The sequence below is a fragment of the Apus apus genome, chromosome 1, assembly GCF_020740795.1.
Source record: "Apus apus isolate bApuApu2 chromosome 1, bApuApu2.pri.cur, whole genome shotgun sequence".
Classification (NCBI taxonomy): Eukaryota; Metazoa; Chordata; class Aves; order Apodiformes; family Apodidae; genus Apus; species Apus apus.
Genome location: NC_067282.1, coordinates 71,503,125 through 71,523,296, shown reverse-complemented (window position 1 = coordinate 71,523,296; position 20,172 = coordinate 71,503,125). Strand labels below are relative to the sequence as shown.

General features: G+C 45.9%; 1 protein-coding gene across 6 annotated transcripts; it reads right to left on the bottom strand.

Moving 5' to 3' along the window:
• Positions 1 to 1,607: 1,607 nt before the first annotated feature.
• CTC1 (CST telomere replication complex component 1) lies at positions 1,608 to 18,420 on the bottom strand. 6 transcript variants are annotated; one of them, XM_051613176.1, is made up of 24 exons: positions 18,368 to 18,420; positions 18,119 to 18,267; positions 15,493 to 15,739; positions 13,903 to 14,096; positions 12,129 to 12,273; positions 11,460 to 11,762; positions 11,175 to 11,303; positions 10,620 to 10,846; positions 8,925 to 9,093; positions 8,640 to 8,840; positions 8,280 to 8,406; positions 7,964 to 8,078; positions 7,162 to 7,624; positions 6,710 to 6,799; positions 6,275 to 6,418; positions 5,929 to 5,999; positions 5,020 to 5,129; positions 4,521 to 4,686; positions 4,192 to 4,278; positions 3,958 to 4,117; positions 3,413 to 3,477; positions 3,003 to 3,165; positions 2,771 to 2,897; positions 1,608 to 2,088 (listed from the first exon to the last, which is right to left on the bottom strand). In XM_051613176.1, exons 1-24 carry the CDS (start codon positions 18,386 to 18,388, stop codon positions 1,928 to 1,930), a joined length of 3,834 nt encoding a protein of 1,277 aa, XP_051469136.1. In that variant the 5' UTR covers positions 18,389 to 18,420; the 3' UTR covers positions 1,608 to 1,927. The 6 variants fall into 6 exon arrangements, with proteins under 6 accessions (XP_051469136.1, XP_051469119.1, XP_051469127.1 ...); XM_051613159.1 differs by having other exon boundaries at positions 2,771 to 3,165; XM_051613167.1 differs by having other exon boundaries at positions 2,771 to 3,165; positions 4,521 to 4,632.
• Positions 18,421 to 20,172: the final 1,752 nt, after the last annotated feature.

The following is a 20,172-nucleotide window of genomic DNA, read 5'->3' as shown; positions in this document are numbered from 1 at the left end:
ACCAAAAGTAAGGACATCTTCATTCCCCCCAAATAGGTTTGAGTTGTACATCTTGTGTCTTGTAATTCTCTTAATGTGCTAACAAAACTGTAAATAAGAGAGCCAATTAATCTATTCAGTCTTCTCAGAAGACCATAATCAAATTCCCCTTCTGGAAAACATGTTGTGAATGGCAAAACATGGATGGATTAGAAAATAGCCAAGGAGCTTGTAGTAAGCGTTTAGTCTTCAGCCTGCCAGAGGCAGTGTCTCTGCAGTCCTATAGGAGGACTGATGCCTGCATTTCCCATGTGAAATAAAAGAGGAGCAGGTAAGTAGTAAGCAAAGATTAACAAATGTGATGAAGAAAAGAGGGAGACTAGTAACATACTACTGGAATCTTCAAATTCAGAAGCAAACACAGTTCCTATACATAGATAGAGCTAGAGACAAATTTGCCATTTTTGTTTTTAATAAGTCTCTCATCTGGCTATTTCTATCATTTTTGTAGCACTGTGTTACTTTGTGACTTATATTACAGCACTACCTTCAGTTGCACTTTTTAATCAGATTTTCATCTTGCATCACTTACAGTCAACATTTTCTTCAGGCTGAGACAGTTTATTTGGGTTTTTTTTTTTTGGTTTCTTTGGAGAGGGTAGGGGATAAGCTTTAACAAAACATGACCATTTTGCAGAAAACACCTACAGGAAAAAAGAAAAAGTTTTACAGCAAAACTTGTGCAGATCTTTGTTTGAAGCTGTTTTGGCAGCCTCTTTTAGGATGGAGTGTCAGGATGTTGTTGAATGGTGGCATCTGTCAGGTCTTTTGCCATTGATGCTTTGGACTTAAAAGGGGCCAGCAGGCCTTGAGAGGGAAGATACTTTACATGTGTAAAGCATTCATAAAGCCACTGCCTGAAGTTGAATAAAAAAACCCAAATTAAGGGGGAATGGCAGGGGGGAAGCACTGAACAAAAAACCCCAAACACAGTTAGCTGTTCAAACATGCTGCCAGGACTACACCCCAAATAAGGCATGGAATAATTGTGCATGGAATTTACTAGCCTACAGAACAAGATGAAGGATGTGGATGCTGTTTTGCCAAAAGCAAGTGCAGAACAATCAGCCATTACTGCAAGCAGATGGGGAAGGAATCTCCTCAAATGGCCATCACCCACCTGTTTTATCAGCTAGCCTGGCCTGCCACCATGGATACTGGCACGTGCTCGTGCAGTCTCCCCCTTCCTAATCAGGAACAGATCAGCCAGCCTGGAGCATGCTGTGAATTTGTATCACAGCTCCTCACTCTGATTACCAGGCCCACATAATATTCAGGCTGCTAGTTAAGCTGCCAAACAATGCCTGTATAATCCTGTGATTTAATCTCCAAACAGTAACTTATTAACTCTCCTCTTCTTGGAGTAAGGAAATGCTTTGAACATATAATTTTAATAATTTCAATTGGGTTAATAAGACTTCTCCCTGTGGCAACTGTATACTTACTTATACTTTGCAGATCACTTATAAGTGATCTGCAAAATGCCTGGCTCTGGCTCCTAAACCAAGATCTGCAGTCTTCAAACAGCAAGTAAACTCTAAATAACACCACCTATTTTAGCACTGAACTGTATTTCAGGAGCTTTATTTAGTAGATACTACCACATAAAATACACACACTGTGTGCCCTAGACCCAAACCAATGGCTATCATGTAGGAAGTAACAAACATCTCTTCCAAAACATAGCCCAGTATTGCTGAAGACAATGGTCCAGAATGACCATTCAAAGAATTACAGAAGGCAGAGCAGCTTCTTGATTGCACCCTTCATGCTTTGCTCACGTGTCTGTGCTCCCACTGGAAAGGAGATTTAAAAAAACCTCCCACTTCCAGCAGGTATTTCTGTGATTCCTCTCCCACTGGGAGAGATGTTAAGCAGTGGTTCCCACTCAGCAGTGACTTGATGTCCTCATGATCCTCTTGCTGTTCAGATAGCTTAAGGTGTCTTGTTCCACTTCCTGCACATTCAGGCACAGCAGGTTTGGCCGAGGTTCCACTTGTGACACAAACTCCACTTCACCACACCGAAAATTTCTCAGCTGCAGTGGAGCTGAAGGGAAGAGATAAACTTGTCACAACTCCGTTCAGGGCTTCTGCTCTGCTCTAGCACACAAGCTGTAGAAGTTGCTGGGGGAGGGAAGGCCCTGCAGCAGCTGCTTGGCAACTGCTAAACCTCAAAGGACAGCATGATTAATGAATACAGGATGTAAGCATATCTGGGATGGAAGGGCAAAAGGGGGATGCTAATAAAATGTGTTCTCTCCCACCACCACAAACACAAACACATACACACACACACGTAAAATCCCCACCTCCTCCCTTACTGATCCCTCAGAACAATTACTATCCTGGTTGTTTAGTGGATATATTTTCCTGGAACTGTATCTATAAATTTGAACGGAAAAGCTTCAAGTTGTTCAACTACAGTTTAATACTCTTTTGATGCTTCTGTGCAAAGTAGAAAAATTAATGTATTATATTGTTGGATGTTATATATTATCTTGTTGTAGACAGTTATTTTTATAATGTTATTTCTGTATTTTTTGTGACCATGGTTCTGCTAAGACATATCATATCTTAGCTCTATACTACAGAATTCACAATTCCATGGGAATCCTCCAAAGATCTTGCTTTGTGGGCAGTGAAGACAGCTCTCCTTCCCTAGCCTGGTGAGACAGCTCCTCCCTTCCTTCCCACACTAAATATTACAAAGGCCGACAGTGCTTGCTTACCAGTCTGTGGGATCTTGGAGGCCTTCCTGTCTAGGCTGAAATCCAGCAGGATAGGGCGACAGATAAGAGGACTCCTGCACAGGCTCCTTAGGTAGCAAGCAATGAGATCCTCAGGTTCCTCTACACACTGAGGAAGGAAAGGGTGTGTTGCCAGTGAATTGTAGAGGGAGGCAAGGAGCCACTGGAACGCCTGCAGCCCAGCACACTGCAATCCCTGCCAGAATCCACTCACCCCTGTGCCAGTAGCTTCTCCATGTTGGATGGACACTGTGCCCCTGCTCTGCACACAGTTCTGCAGAGCTTCCCACTCGAGAAGGCTCAGGCTCAGCATTGCTGCCACGTGCTGGTTCCTGCACAGCACCAAAGCTTCACCTGTTCCATCCTCCACCAGCACCCTATGGAGACAGCAGGCACAGATGTGGAGGGAGGTCAACACAACACCTGGCTCCCTCATAAAGGTCACATCCCAGACAATGGACGCCAGTAAAGAGAGAGGGAGATTTGTTCACATCTGGGAAGACAACTCTTATCTTTGCTACTCTGTCCACACCCCATCCTTGATCGGATTTTCCCCTCCGCTCTGTGGTGTTACTTGTTCCTTCCTCCCCACCTCTTTCCACACCCAGTCTCTACAGTGCTTACCGTGCACTGGCTTGCCTCACTCCTATGTGTGATGGACACGGTGGACTGTTTCGGGTGCACCTCCCCTAAAGGAAGAGTAAAGCTACAGCTATGTATGCATGGGTATAGGAGAGAGAGAAGGGGAAGAGCAGCTGCTTCTTTTAACCCTCCCCTAATTAGGCATGAAAAAAAATTAAACAACTTCCCCACGTTTCCAATGAGTGTCTTGGGAAGAGTTTGTATGGGGAGAAAAGTCACCTGCTGTATGGTGCTGAACCCCCAAAAGCAGTGAACATGGGAAAAGCAGAGCACTGAAACAGCAGGATTCTCCCCATCAATGTCCTCATTTCACCCCCAACCCTGGTTGCCCACCTGCCTGGTCTCAGATACATCTAAACAGTTGTCACTTTGGTCCCTTTCTAATATGCAAGTCCTTCTCAGACACCGGAAAAAGATTTTGGAATTGGGATAGGAGCTCTTATTACTTCTACATTGTAGCAGAGGCTGTGTTGGAGTAGAAAATCTGCAAAGGTTCTCACAAATTATCTCCATGGAAGCTTGAATACCTCTTTGAAGACACTGTTGCAAAGTGAGCAAACCCATTGCAGGGACAGAGTCAGTACACAGGACAAGTGGCATAAGATCTGTGCCTGGGGCAGGTTTTGCAGGTGAGGATGCAAGCTGGATAGAAACACTAGTGAGGGGGATGAGGCTTCTCCTGCAAGACTAGAAGAAACAGGAATATGAGAAGCTTGACTTTTCTTGGGACACCATAAGGTGGGAACAGACCCTGGACTAACCTGGAAGGAAAAGATAGGCGAGAAGCTGGCAGAGATATGATGCTCACACAGCTGGAGGCAATGTATGTGCAATAAACATTACGGAATCTGCAATATGAAAGAACAGATGTCAGAAAGAGCTTGTAGAAACCAAACCTCTTAGTTGTCTTGAGATGGCTGGGCTGACCTTCATCTCTAACGTGATAGGAAAGTCATTTGTTGTAAGGGATTGGGAGACATGAAGTTATGGACAAGGGATGAGGCAAGTTCACAAGACAGATAAGGAGATGGTTTCGAAGACAATAAGAGAGGTCAGAGCTGTGGCCTCAGAGCTCTTAAGACAGGGGTACCTTGAGATTCTGCGTTCCAAGTTCTGGAAGAGGATCTTGGCTCCAGGCAGCAACCCCCAGAGATGCTGCAGGTAAGTGGCAGCAATATAAACATCCAGCACAACAGGGGAGCCTGGAGCAACCGAGACGCTGAGCTTCACGCTGTGTTCCCTGGCTAGCAGACTCCCTGAGGAGGCACAGAATCACACACACCATGAGCTCACTCACACGCAGGTAGCACAGTCTGTCACTGGTCTGGACCTGCTAGAGGTGTTTTCCCTCCCATCACAATGAGGCTATTGCTGTTTCATCTCACAGATTTTCCAGATACAGTACTCCCATTCCCATCCCCAACACATGCAGTGTAGTTTCCCAGTCCTCTGACATGCAGTGGGATGCAACATCCTGGCATACTTCCACTATTCTCAGATACAGGAGCACAGATCAGCCAAGTGCACTATCACTCTGAAGCAGAAGCAAGAATCAATCTGTTGTTACCTGAGAGGCTGTCCAGTCTTACCTTTCTGCTTTTGAAGGTTGACATTTGCAGGTGGCTTCTCATTCTTGGGAGAGGCACACAAGGTCCTCTCCACTATGTCACCGGAGAAAGAAACAAGGGAACCTGTGAAACTGAGAGCAGACCAGGTTTTCTGTCCTGCCTGAAGACAAAGCGAGATGAAGAAGGCCTGACTTCAAGATTGCCACAAAGGACAGACTGGAATGCTGTTGCTTGAGTTCAGTTTCAGGGGAACCTGCCCTTGAGCACCTGAGCTACTAGACCGAAGGCAGCTTGCTGCAGTGTATCCCCTCCCACCCCAGGACAAGAGGCTCCTTTAGCTTAATTTCTGCTTTTTCAGGCTCAGCAGCAAAGAAGAAAAAGGGAGAGACATTATAGCCTTCCTATCTGTTTAACTTCCAATTGTTTTTCTTAACTAGAGGAAGACACCAAGAAAATAAAAACTCAGTTTACCATAAGGCACTGGTGAATATTTTGGTGTGCATGGATATCACCCCAGATTAAACGTGGTTTGAACAGAAAAACTTCTAACCCTAGTATTTGTTTGTACAAGTTATGCTAAGACTCTCAAAAAAGAATAAGAAACCATCACACATTCAGCCTCATTTTCCCTGCTGTGCCAGTTTCCACTTCTGACAGGAATTTAGCAGAGACCTTTGGACCTAGTGCACACCAGTAGTAGCTCAAAGCTTTTCTGAACACCATTTTGCCGTCTTGTCACCTGAAATCCTTTTAGCTGTGATAAACAGGATGGGGGGCAGCCTGGATTACTTGCACATAGGAAGATTTCCAAACCATATTCCTAAGGTGGACAATTCATCATTGTTTAATGAAGTACTGTCTGCAATAAAGACAAATGCTCACCCATTCCCTAAGACACAGTCACATCTAATTTAGGGCAGACCAACATACCTGTTGCTAAGTACTTCTGGAATGGAGGAAATTCTCTGGTCCATGCCTGTCAGCACTGCCCTTGCTGCCAGCTAGAAGTGGGGGAGACACTGCAGTTTATAGCTATCCCCAGCTAGAGCAGAAAATAGAAGCTCTGCTCTGCTTAGAGCTATGTCAAGCAACAGATGGTTCCTCCCCACATTAATTCTGAGGCAGGCAAATGTGAAGCCCAGCAGCAGTCTTTGATGGAGCTTAGAGCAGAATGGTCTAATCAACAAGACATTCTGTATGAATAATTTTTTGAGCTAGTTCTGGAGAGATATAAAAGTCACCTGTGAAAGCCCAGAGCAATAAAGAACTTGCATACCTGGTGCTCAGGCAGGCAGGAGATCCATGTTTCATGCTTTAAATGCCAGGTATCCTGGACAGGCAGGCACAAGGGGCAGGATGACCTGCTCAAGAATTTTACTGGCACAGGTGGTAAGCAGAGCTTGTCAAACACTTCCAAGTCCTGAGAAAAGAGTTAATAAGGCAAGAAAGAAGACTATTAAGTGAAGAAGAAGAAAGCTATATAGGAAAAAAGGGCCACTGAAAAACAATGTTTTAGAGAGGAAAAAAAAAAAATCCACTCAGCTCAGAGCTCTGAGAATTTGAACCGAACACAGAACTGGGGAGTTTCTTGACAAGATGGATGGGAATTCCAAACTTCAAAAAGAGCTTAGTCACCCCCTGACTCCTCAACTCCCACATGCAGTTCAACAAAAGTCTCCATGAGGAAAGAGCAAGACACACTTTCTCTTACCGAGCAGTGGGGCACAATGAAGTGATACAGTCCATCCAGATGCAGAAACGGAAACCATCGTAGAGACTTCCCCATAAAGAGCAGCAGTGCCTGGTACGGGAGGGGGAGAGAGAAAAAAAGAAGTGATGAGAAGTGTTAGGAAAGAATTAGGAAATTAAAAATCCAGCACAAGGAGAGCAAGCCCAACAGAGGATGTCTTGATTGAGAAGTATGTTAGCACCACCAAGGATAAGAGAAAGCGGTGGATGCATTTACAGGAAGATACGAGGGAGGAGATGGAACTCCCTTGGGGTGCTCCAAGAAAGTTGCCTGTGTCAACATACATCTATACCAAACACAAAAATAACTCTCTCATTGATCAAGAATATAAATACTTCATTGTCACACAGGCTCCTGGAGAAGCCAGCCTGCAGCCTTATCTAACCACACCCCAAAGCTGCCTCCTGCCTCACTTCTTGCCGTGTCATGCCCTCTTCTCCATCACAGCTCATCTTCTCCAGCTTTGGTAGATTCCTCACTTCTCTGGGGTGGCTCCAGAGCCGAGGTCTGCCCAGCCATAGCACAGTGGCTTGGAAACTGTGCTGCAGCTCCCATCCTTTTCCATCTTCTTCTCTGGGTAGACCGTAATTGCGTAACATAAGACCCTCCTTCTGGGTAACCAAGAATAGGCGAGACACACAGCTGGCTCTTCTAGTGTTGTTCTGGGACTCCTGACAGTTCTCATCTCTGTGAGTATCTGGCTCGGGATCCTCCAGTTTCAGCATTTTTGCCTCTGGGGTTTTCAGCTCAGATGTTAAGCTGCCATCATCCTTCTTCCTCCCAGAGGAGCTGTTTCCACCCCCAAGATCTTCCTGGATTTGTCCTTCAGCAGCACGGAGAACCTGAACATCCTCTAAGTAGAACTGCACATAGACACTGAAACGACAAACGGTAGCAGTGAAACTCCCTGTTGCTGATGGTGGCTGTCTGAAACAAGCAGTTATCTGGGAAAAGCACTTCCAGTGAGTTCTCCACAGGTATTTAGCAAGAGCAGCAGGGAAGGGGGAAGTGGAGGGCAGCTAGCAGGTTGAGTATATTGTGAACAAAATGGAGATGGTGGGCTTGCTGCCAATGAAGTTCTCCTTTTTTGCAAATATCAAAGGACAGTTGCTTTGGCAGTGAAACACTATGTGATAAGCAGCTTTACCACAGTCCAAAATAGTTGTGGAAGTGGAGAGTGCAGATTTTACTAGTGCACTGAATAAAGGGACTTACCTGTGTTTTTTCTCCCTCACGTGCTCCAGATTTGCCAGGTGCTCCCAGGAGGGAAAATCAGTCTGAAGGAATCTCTCCACTATGAGCTGGTAGTTTTCCACCTGCAAGAGCGATCCTGCAAGCACATCAGAGAACAGAGCTGAGCTAACAAAAATTGAACATAAACCCAGTAAGCTTCATTTCCTCATTTTAAAGTCACAAGGCCAGGCAGTGTCAGTTCAGCATCTCCATACCAAGCCTCCTCTTCCTTATTTTTGAGCTGAATGGCAGAAAAACAAAAGCTCAGCACTCTCAAATTTAGCTTAGCGACACATACCTATGAAAGCTGTATGGGCAAAGGGGCTACCATCCTTTTGGGATATCACACAGGGAAGTGTGCTACTCTTGTCCTGCAGCTGGAGGGAACTGCTCCTGGAGGAGACTCTCAGCACACCCAGTAGTACCTGCAACAGAAAGGAAGCTGCAAAGAGCATCAAACCCTTCCCATCTTCAAAAGCTATAAATCCAAGTGTGTGTAGCAGCAGCTGAAATGCAGCCTGTGCTCAACACACCACAGGTGAAAACAGCAGTTATTCTCTAACAGGAGGGACAGGTGTGCATCAGACACAGCGCTGGATGGCATAAGGAGAACTGGGAATTCTAAAGACACAGACAGTGAAGGAAACAAGGCACTTACTAGTCGGGGCTGGAAACTTCCTGCTGATAGTGTGCAGTAGGACCAGGCCAGTCTGCGGTTCAGTTCCTGGGTGCCCATGTGCTGTGCCTCCAGGGGGGAGAGCAGCTGTGATGGGCTGAAGCCTTCCCAGCTCTTCTGTTCTGCCACATGCCAAACTGCAGACAAAGATGGGGCCTGGCATGGAGGATTCAGGGTCAAATACTAAGGAAAAAGAAAGAAAGAATGAACCAGCTGAATTTCTTCCCATCAAACAAACAGGAAAAAGCACAACGAGTATTTACTCACCTTCTGCAGGGGACAGTGGTGTGTTTTTCCTAGGATTTCATTATAAATATCTCTTGCTTCCTCTCTATTGGGCACCACAGTTTGCAGAAGGGGGACAAGAAACTTCTCAGCAGCTCCAGGGTTTTGGTGCATATGTAACAGTCGATGGTGCCCACAGAAACAAGAAAACCTGAAGAAAAAAAAAAAAAACAAAAACAACACAGAAGCATAAGCAGTCCTCACTTCTTAGTGGGTTTTGCATGTAAGTCAGGGATTCTCTCTGCTTGTTATGAGTGAACATGCTGTGCAGGGCAAAAGCTAAGGAGAATGTAAAAAGAACATGCAAGTGATTAAAAAAAAAAAAAGGAACCTTTAAGGGTGATGCAGATTTATGTCAGGCAAGCAGACAAGCTACAGGAAAATATACAGAAATTAACAGACTGGCAAAATCTCAAAACCCAAGTGAAAAAAAAAACCCACCCCAAAATAATCTCCCACTAAGTAGCAGAACTGGCTCTCCATGCATTTTAGCTAAGCTTGATATGATTACTTATGCTAGGTATACATGGAGGCTCTTTCACAGGATGCAAAAATCACAAGACTGAAACAGTCACAGATTGCTCTTGTTCCAGTATTTTCCATGTTGCATTCCTTTCAGAAGTTGAGCTCACTGCTTTTGGATTCCTAGAAGTGATGAGGCTTCCAGTTCAAGACACACTTAATAACAGAAAGCAAGCTCAAATAAAAAGAGAAGGAGCTAACTCACTAGAACAGCTATTGAGCTGTAGCAGGACTTGGCAACCATATTTAAAGGAAGTGAAAAAGGTAATAAAACCTGAAACTTAAAACTAGCTTCGTTCCCAGGGCAAAACTGAAGCTGTTTTATTGGAAAGCATAGTAAAAATTCCTCAGTGCCATTAAAGCACATGAAGACTGAGCATTCTATAAATTGCTACTTGACTGCCTGAGATTAAATATATACGTTTTAGTTTTTACAGTCCAAGGCAGCAGTTACAGTGATCAACCATTACTCTTCCAAGAAAAAACACAAATGTTTTCAGTAACAGACCACAGAAGTAAATGCAGAATCTGGCACACAGCTATCATGCAAACAGAGCACAGCCAACAGGGAGGGCAGGAAACCATCTGGAAGACCCAGAGATAGGCATGTACAAGAAAATCTGCTACGATGGAGGCTCTCAAACAAATGCTTACACTACTGGCAATACTCAGAAGATCTCAAAGTGATGTGCTGAGCAGCTGCTGCTGCTCCTGTGAGCAGCCAGCAAACAAGAGCCTTTAGACTGGTTGTGATATGGTTGTAGCAGCAGCTTGCAGCTCCAGCCTCAGTGACCACCTTAATTTGCCAAGCAAACCATCTTGGTAGGCACACATCCCTACAGTGCTTCTGTATTTCAGAACAAAACTTCCTAGGCATGCTCTGGAGTGCTGCAGCTTCCCAAGAGCAGTGGGCTTACAGAACATGCACTTGAAAAATGGACAGGATTTTCTTGTAAGAGCAACTACAAGGTACAAGCAACTGGACACGATGTGCAATCTAGATTAATGGGTTACTTAGGCCAGTACACTAGAAACAATTGCTGTGGCTGCTAGTATCCAAGCAGAGTCATTTTGTGAACCCTTGGTCTAGAAGACACCCAGGTAGCCTACAAAGGCCATTTATGTATCACCTGACTTCAGAAGAAGTGTCCTCACCTCTCCACAAATGTCTCCAAGAGGCTCACCAGCCAGAGGTAAAGTGGCATACCAAGATTGTAGCGGAAGAGCAGCTGTAGGTACAGATTTCCTGAAGAGGCTGGAGGCTGGTAGGGGGTGCTGAGCCTTGAAAAACTCTTCAGCAAAACAGTGCTGCTCAGGCAAGCACCAAGTACAACAAAAGGGAAGGATAGCAGAGGCTTCTGCAGGAGGTGGACATCGATGAGCTGAGATACACAGATACACAATTTAAGAGAGGAGACAGCTGATCTGCCACCACTCCCCAAAACCATCAACCCACCCTAAACCTTTTGTCACTCTGCTGGATTGTCTATAAATCCAATGGGCCTGAGGGGCCCCACACTGCTTAGGGAGGAATCAGTTATAATTTTGACTCTCATGACCAAGCCTAGACAGCATGACCCTCAATTTTGTTCCAGATACTTGCTGAAATAATTCCCATGTTCCCTAGTCTTCTGTTGATCCCCACACTTGTGAGCCATACCCAAGGCCCAAACCTTTTCCACCAAATGCTTTCTAAGTCTCACAACTTACCTCTACACATGCTCCAGGTCGGAGTCCACGTGCAGAATGCAACATCTGCTGGTAAGCAAGGCACAAGCAGACTTTGTTATCCAGTAAAAAGAGACCAGCTTGTACGTTGAGTACTTTGGTGATAGTTCCCTAAATAGAAAGCAAACAGAAAGTTACAGAAGAACATGAAAGACTCAGAAACCTGAACAACATGGAAATAGATTAATGATGAAAATAAAACCTTGCAGGCCAGGAGCTGAAACTCTATGGAATGAGTGGGTGAAGGCTAACTCTATGAATCCTTACCAAATACGAAATGATCTTGGACTCTTTGGTTGATCCCGGCCTCTCCTCTTCAACTCCCAGCTCCAAGGAATCACTGAGCTGCTCAGCAGTCTCAAGGAAAGAAGACTGAGTATATTCTCCTTGCCAAACACTGTCCAGTGGCTGCTCCCTCATCTGCTCTGCACGGTAGGGCAGAAGGCAGGAAGAAACACTGGTGACAAACATCCTTAGTCCAGATTTCTTCAGGCTGGACATACTCAGGCCTGTTATTGAGTACCTGTGACCCAACTGGAGGGTATGATGCCATGCCAGCTGGCTGGACTTCTAGAGCAGAGAAACCAAAAGTGGAATTAGCATTTTGTGCACTGGAAAAAAAACCCTAACTCTTCCCAACCCTAATAACCCCCCCAAAAAAGGAATTTTTCCTTCAGATGACTGCCTCACATCCTTAGAAAAAGGGTGATATCTGCAAGATGTTCATTGACACTGCAACCGCAGGGCACAGAACTAGGCTTCTTATATACAGGACTACTGTAGGATGCACATAATAATACTAATAATACTAAAGAATCACTGCTAAAAGGGGAATAAATCAAGCCGGGAAGTCAAGAGCAAGCTTCAAAGAATTAATCAGCTAGCACATACACAGCTAGAGACAGTGAATTTGTGAACAAAATTCCAAGGACTTACCTGCACCAGCACAGGGACCCAAACAGCTGAGGTGAAGCACTTCAGAAACAAAAAGAAGAATGTCTTGTGACGAATACAAAGGAGAGGCCCCAGTCTGACTAATTCACCTGCCACAGTGAGCTTTGACCTTTTCTTACATGGAATCCTAGAGGGCAATTGAAGAGACAAAGGAAATTGGAGATGAAAGAAGAACTCAAAAGTATCTCAAAAGCAAAAGAAACAAATATGCAGCATACACCTTCTGGAAATGAAGGATCCAACAGGGTAACATGGACCACTTCTCAGTGAGATTTTCAAAACAGTGGCTACAAAAGACTTACTTTAATTTTTATCACTAAAACCGTTTGATATGAAAAAACTGTAATACTTAAAGACAGTAGGATTGTGTTCAACAGATACACATGTTCCATTACAACAGCCTGATTATAAAAAGGTTCACCACACACAAGAAGCTAATTATAGGCCAAAAGGAAAAAAAAAAAAAAAAAGCCACAAGAAATTCTTCAGCAGAAAAGAGAACTCAAGACTTTGTAGATTCATGCAATGTGACACTGTGGAAGCTCTAAGCCTATAAACAAAAGAATCCTGAAAGCAACAATACTGAGTCTTCCTAACAAACTTGGCAAAAGGTGAAAGAGCAGCAAAACTGAGAGCAGATGAGAGGAGAGAGGTGACATTTCTTTAGTAATTTCTGTTCGTAATTTCAAACTTTCATTTCAAAAAATGAAAAAGAAAAATTTAGTAGTTTGTCATTTCGTTTGTCACTTTAATTTCAACTACTGAACTTGAATATAACCATCTCACTTACTCTAAACAAACACATTATTGATTCTAAAACATACAAACAATTATCTGGCTGACTTTTAAAAAAAAGAAACACCAGGACATTCACACACACTAGTACCAGCACTTTAGTTACAACATTTTTAAAGAAGGAACATGGCAAACTGGTCAGATGTCAGGGAATAGCAGAGGAACTTTATGTTAAAAGCCTGAGAGTGTACACTGAAATAAGTTAAGAGTTTTCTTGTTTGGAAAGGTCTATTGAGCTAAATCAAACACTTAAGTCTGAAGTAAGTGTCTTACAAGCAGATAATCACAATTAAAACAAAAGAAAACTAAAAAGAAACGACGAAACGTAAGCATCCTGACAAGTGACATTTTATTGTTATGAAGTTACTCCAAGAATTGTCTACTCAAGATGATAAAACATGATCTAGAAGAACCTGAAATTATAATTTTCAGTAATATTTGCAATTTCATGGGCTACATTTTCAAATACACCAAGTATTATTTCCACAAAAGTCAACACTCTTATCAGCTGACATTTAACTGGCACCTTTATCTCAGCAATCCGATAAGACCTTGATTAGCGGTGTATATGAATTTCATATTAAAATCTGGAATTACTTTCAATAGTACTTTTTTTTAACCTACAATGAACCAAAAGAGTTCTGCTAACCAAAATAGTGAATTTTAGGTTGAATAATCACTTTTTTCTTATGTCCTTTCTGTAGTATTAAAACACATCCAGAAGTAATTGAAACTGGTCTATTTTGTCAAAATACAGAATAAAATCTTTCAGTAAAGACCTGGAAAACAGCTAATTAAGGAAAAGTGGCTTTATTGTGTAACTCCTACTTCCACCACTCAACATTACCCTCCCACTGGTGGCAGAAATAGAATTTGGCTCTTCCTAAGCCAAATGCTCTTCATGGTACCTGCCAAACCAGAGCAACAGTGTATGATGGAGTTGAGCTCACTAGGTGTTTACCTGGAGGTAAGCAGTGGCTCCACTGCTGTAGGGTAGGCAACTGGAATGCTGTCTGGTACTTCCTTTGGGAGATTTACTGGCACTGGATCCATCAGGATTTCCATATACCCCGCATGCTGGTCTGTCTGTGGTATGTACGACCAGCTTGGGAAGAGAAACAGTGACTCCAGCCACTCAAGTTCAAAATGCAGGAGCTAAGATGAAAGATAAAGAGATAAAAGCTTGAAATGCCACTCATGAGATCCCACCTGGAGTACTGTGTCCAGTTCTGGAACCCTCAACACAGGAAGGACATGGAGCTCTTGGAGTGAGTCTAGAGGAAGGCCACAAACATGATCTGAGGGCTGGAGCACCTCTCTTACGAAGACAGGCTGACAGAGTTGGGGCTGCTCAGCCTGGAGAAGAGAAGGTTCCAGGAAGACCTTACACAGGTCTTCCTTCCACTACCTTAGGGGGGCCTACAGGAAAGCTGGGGAGGGACTTTTTACAAGGGCTTCTAGTGATAGGACAAGGGGTAACGGTTTTAAGCTGGATGAGGGGAAATTTAGATTAGACATAAGGAAGAAATTCCTTCCTGTGAGGGTGGTGAGACACTGGAACAGGTTGCCCAGGGAAATTGTGTGTGCTCCCTCCCTGGAAGTGTTCAAGGCCAGGTTGGATGGGGCTTCAAGTAGCCTGATCTAGTGGGAGATGTCCCTGACCATGAAGGGTGTTGGAACCTGATGTTCTTCAAGGTCCTTTTGAACCTAAACCATTCTACGATTCTATGAGTTACAGTATCTTTTCTCAGCACTACTTACAATGTTCATTACTAATCTGCCTTTCCATACACATCACAAACTCTTGGTCTCCTGCTGGGCTTCAGTACTAAATGAGCAGCGTCTTCTGCCCACTCTCCTATCTTGCATGGAGAACTTCTGTCCTTCCAGATGCAAGTCTGGAACAGATTTGCTGAGGTGACAACTAATTCACTTCAAGGCTTAGTTATGTGCTTATTTTATGTGTTTATTTTCGTAAAATTCTCACCTGCCTTCTCTCCCCCTGCATTTTCAGTTAGAAGTTTATACCAACATAGCTCTTTCCTTGTCTTCACCTCCTTGGAAACACAACCTTGGTGCTCTTTCATCACCACTCCAGGGGTTACTGCCTACCTAGATCCCCCTTGCTATGACCTTCAGAAGGCTTTAAATTCAACACCACTATCATGCAAGCTATTATTTCCTGAAGTTGTCATCAATGCATCCCTGAACACCCAGCACAACTCTCCAGAAATTTATTTCTGCACCACTAGTTGGAAAACAACAAATAGAGGCTAGTGCTATGACCTCCAGCTCTCCCAGGCCACCTCATACTGTTGAGAATTTAACAGAACTGTACATTAGGCTGTCTCTTTTTTCCAGTCCAGTGCATTCAATATTTGTTCTCCTAGCAATGACAAATTTGACATATTCTGTCCTCTCCCCAGGAGCTGAGCTTGCTGTTACCCCACCTGTTACACAGATGTGTTATTTCCAACTGAAGCCCTTGGTAGACTGCAACACTGCCCCAGAAGTGGGAATGAATACAGAAAGCCTCAAACTGAGCACATACCTCACATGGAATTATCCCAGTACTGTCTTTCACATATAGGCAACCATCTACCAATTTCTCTTTGTCCTCTTGCCTTCCATCTGTTAAATAGCCAACCAAAATCAGGTAACTCCTTGGCAAAGCACTGTACATGGGTAAAGAATCTTGTCCTCGATGGGACCATTCTTTGAATTCATTAGTGCTCCAGGTCAGGTGGCTGCAGCATGGTGTGCACTGCTGACGCTGTAGGTCAGAGATGGAGATGAAACTGGAAAGAAAAGCAAAGGAAGACCACAGAAAAAACTCAGTCTGCAAAGTTTGGGAATGACTGTGATCACCACAGTGGACAAAGTTTGCTTTAACCCCTCCAATGGCATTTGTTAGGGATCTCTCTCAGCTCAGTCAACATGTTCTGTTTGAGCATCCTCACCAAAAAGAGTGACCCTCTGCTACTATGGTCACCTGAGCAGGCACACAGATGACTTGGAAAAAATAATAATAATAGAATTGATAAAATGGAACATAGTTTCAAGTACGTGTGGGAGGAGGTGACAGGGAGAATAGTTATTAGTTCAGACACTTTTATCTGGAATGAGAGACTCAGCGAGAAAATCCCATCAGCAGCTCAACACAGTTTACATATCAGTAACAAACACATGTAAATACAGACTCATTCCGTCATCCAGTGCTAAGAAGTGCTGAAGTGTAGCAAAAACAAGGCTGAACTATTTCTAGATGAAGATTGAGACAGTGGTAGAACAAAGTCTCCTGTGGATAGCTTACATGATGCAAAGCTGAGAGACAACGAGATGGTAATCTTAGACTGGGCCTTCACTTACAAGGACACAGCTGAGCTAGCCCTGAATCTTTCCACCTACCCTCCTGGCTTTGGGGAGAGCAGGAAAGGAGGAGATGTAACATTAAATCAACCACATGTAGGGCTGTCTGCAGCTTAGGATCTATCATGCTCAGAGTGATCATAGTACTGAATATGAGAAAACAAGGCAGCATCCTCTCTGGATTGTAAGCTTTTCACTATTTATATGATCATGGCAACATTCATCATAATTGTTTATATTCTGGCTCTCTATGCTTGAGAGTCAAAGCAAGTCCTGTGTCCATGATAACATCAAGACTGAGGGAGTGAATACAAACTGGTCTCCAGCTAGTGATTTTGGTACTTGTTTCCAGTGAGTTTAGCTGACAAATCTAGGTTGTGAAACTGGAGATCTATTTACTGATATTCAACACCCACTTGCTCAGTAGCAGGACATAACCAAATTCAGAAGGTATGAACTTGAAGAGTTTCATGTGTTAGTCAGGTATCAAAAGTTCAAAGACAGAGAAAAGTCTAGACAAGTGATGGGTCTGAATCAGCTATGAATAGTATTTATATTTAAAAAAATAATAATCAGAAGACATAACTTCATGCAGGTACTTCTGTTGCGTATTTGGCAGGAATCTGAACAGAAGGAAGATTAGGTGAAAAGGTTATAAGCAAGTGTTCCATTCTCAGAGACAGAGGAGCACTGGGATGAATACCGATACCTGATCTACAAGAAGAACACAGTGCTGCTCATGTTTTCATCACACGTGCTGACTGCTTTTAAGAAACCAAGACTACAGCACCACACTGGATTCTGGTCACCACATACAGAGAATTGTACCCTCTTCTGGTGCTCCCAAGCACCATGGTTAACTGTGCTGCTCCCAAACAAACCATTGGCCTCAAACAAGACAGATATCAATTATCTTCAACTCTTCTCTATGAATTCCCCTGAATATAAACCAAACTGGTTTAAACATAGTCTATAGAAAAAAATTGCTTGTGAGATCAGTTTAGGGGGTGTGAAAGACCTACCATCTACATTTATAAATTACTAGTATAAAATTAAAGGCCACAAATCCCTAATGAGTTCCAACTGGCCTTCATCCCAAAACCAGCTGCACCAGGGGTTTTAGCAGACATTCTCCTAAAACAAGTTCAAGCAATAGCGAAATAGATCCAGATGAGCCACACCTTCCAATCTCAATCTCTCCCGGCCAGTTGCCTGTTCTTCACAATGGTAAGCCCCCAACAGCCTTTTACCAACTAATACCTGGACCACACTCCCCTAGATTCCCCCTCTGTGAGACCACACACCTGCAGGCAGGCCTCAGCTGGCCAACAGCCTCGGCACCCACGCCCAGAAGCAAAACAGCAGGATCCAGCCGGGAAGCCGGCGTGCTAACACCGTGCAGCTCAGCAGCTCACTCGCAGCGAGATGCCCTACTTTGGTTACACACTCTGCCTACCACAGACCAGCAGATACGGTGCTTAATCATACCGCAAGGGCGATCGGGGGCGCGTGGAAGCCAAGAAAAGCCGTGCGGTTACCCAGCCCGACAACACCCCTCCCACCCCGAGCATCCGGGGCAGGCATCGCACACGACGGAGCTGCGCCCGCCTGCCGGCGGCTGCTGCTCTAGCCGGCGTGCCGAGCTGCCGGGAGGACCCTGCCGGCTCCGTGACCGGGGGAACGGGGCAGGAGGGGGCGGGGAGGCCCCACGGGAACGTGCCGCGCACGCACCAGGCCCAAGGCGGACACCGCTCCGTCCCCTCATCCCTCTCGCCTTTTCTCGTCTCCCCCCACTGCCCCGCCGCTACCTGTAGCCGAGCGGCAGGTCCCCGCCTACCGCGCTCCGCAGACACCGCAGCACCGCGTCCAGCGGCGGCGGCTCCAGCCCGCCAGGCCCCTCGCGGGCAGGGAGAGCTCGGCGGGCGAAGTCCCGAGCCGCCTGCAGCCAGCGCCGCTCCTAGGGAGAAGCAGAGAAGCGGGGCTTCAGCGCCGTGTGGCGGGGAGGGCCCGGGGAGGGCCCGGAGCCGCCGGAGCCGCCGCCCTCCGGGGCCACTCACCGCCGCGCCGGGCTCCGCCATGACAGCGCCGGGCTAGGCCGCGCGGCTCACCGCGTTGCCATAGCGACACGGCGGCGGGAAGTGCGCAGGGCCTGCCGGGAGCACCGCCCCCTTCCTTCCTCTCGGCCAATCAGCGGGCCCGCTCGGCGCTTGCCCCGCCCCTCCGCTGCGGGCGGGCGGTGCGGGGCGCGGCCCCGGGCGGGTGATCGGGGGGAGCTGCGGCCGCCCTGGGGTGAGCAGCGGCGGCCAGAGCCTTCTCCCTCCCTGAGGCCGTCCCTCACGCAGGGGGCCGGCGGGGAAAGGGCACCCGGGAGGGCTTGGCGGGCCGCGCTGAGGGACAAGGCCGAATCCCGCGGCTGTGTGGCAGGAGGGTGGGCCCGGTCCCTGGGGTGGCAGGTAGCCACGGAGCCTGGGGAAGCCCTGGAGGCCTGGCAGGCCACGGGGGGGCGGCTAGCGGGGAGGGAGGGCAGTGTGGACATGCCAGTTCTGTCGAACGCTGGGAGGTGAGCGTGCCCTGCCGGGTTTGACAGGAATGTAAACGTCAGGCGTGCGGCGGGCGGGGAGCTGCGGGACTCGGAGCCAAACGTGGGGGTTTGTTTCTCTGACACCTGTGTGATTCTAGAGGAATGCGTGTTCTTTTTTTGAGCAGGCTGAAGCTCCGTGAGGATCGGTGGACGTGTCTCATCCACTGGTAGACTACCTGTGATAAATCTGAAACGGTCAATTAAAGATGTTATTTCCTCCTCTGCCAAACGTAATTACCATCGGTGCATGAGAGTTTTTCCTCTAGGGGCTAATTTTGTGCTGTCCTTGTTCAAGGCAAGGAAATGAACTAGACAAAACTTGGCTCATCTTTTCCAGCTCTCTTGCTTGAGATGGCTGCGGCGTGGTGACAGGTTATCCTGCCGTTTCCTTCCCTCCTGGAACCTGTTGCTGGAAAAGTCAGAGCCGTTCCAAGCCTGAAGCGTGGAAGAGAGTTATGCAGCCATATGGCCCTCGTTATCTTGCCCTGTGTACGTGTGCCACTGCTGGCTCCATGCAGCAGGGAAGCAACTCTGTGGGTAGACGCAGTCCTTGGAGACGTTTGGCTTTGTCCACAAAAATTCAGGCAGCGCATAAGGGTGAAACATATACAAGTTTTGGGCTTATAGAGGTGAAATGGGCACATTCTTCCGAAGCTTAGTAGCTCCGTTTAATGCCTTTGACTGTAGCAGAGAGATAATTGCAGAACAGGGTGAAGCATTCACTGTCACAAATGGATAGCTGGAAGGTGTGCTGGGTGCTGCAGCTGTCTTCGTTCCTGGTTCCTCCTGCTAATGATCCCAGTCTCTCTCAGTACCAAGCAGCCAGTTCCTGTCAGTCCAGGAGTCAACACCAGATAACTTAACACATGCTGTTTGTTACCTCAAGAGTGGAAATAGTTCTGAAACATCACGAGGGAAAGGCCTTAATGGGCAACAAAGAAAGGGGAGTTATTTATCATTAGACACATTCCTTACTGTATTTTTAAACCCTCTCGTTAAGAGCACGCACATTAAACGAAGCAGAGCTCAGGCAGCATATCCCATGTATTTGCACTGTCAATGCAGCTGGTTCATCGGAGCACACACGAAGATGCACGTTTTAAATTAAAATGTACGGAACGGGTACGTAAACTCTAAATACGCTAGTTTGGGCTGATAAACACCTTTAACGTTACGAGAAGTACGGCTGACAGGCGGGGCGCGTAGCAGGGCATTCTTAAGACTGCAGCGAACCTCCTCTGACCCCCTCCCTCTGTGTTTTCTGGCAGTTCACAGCCATGC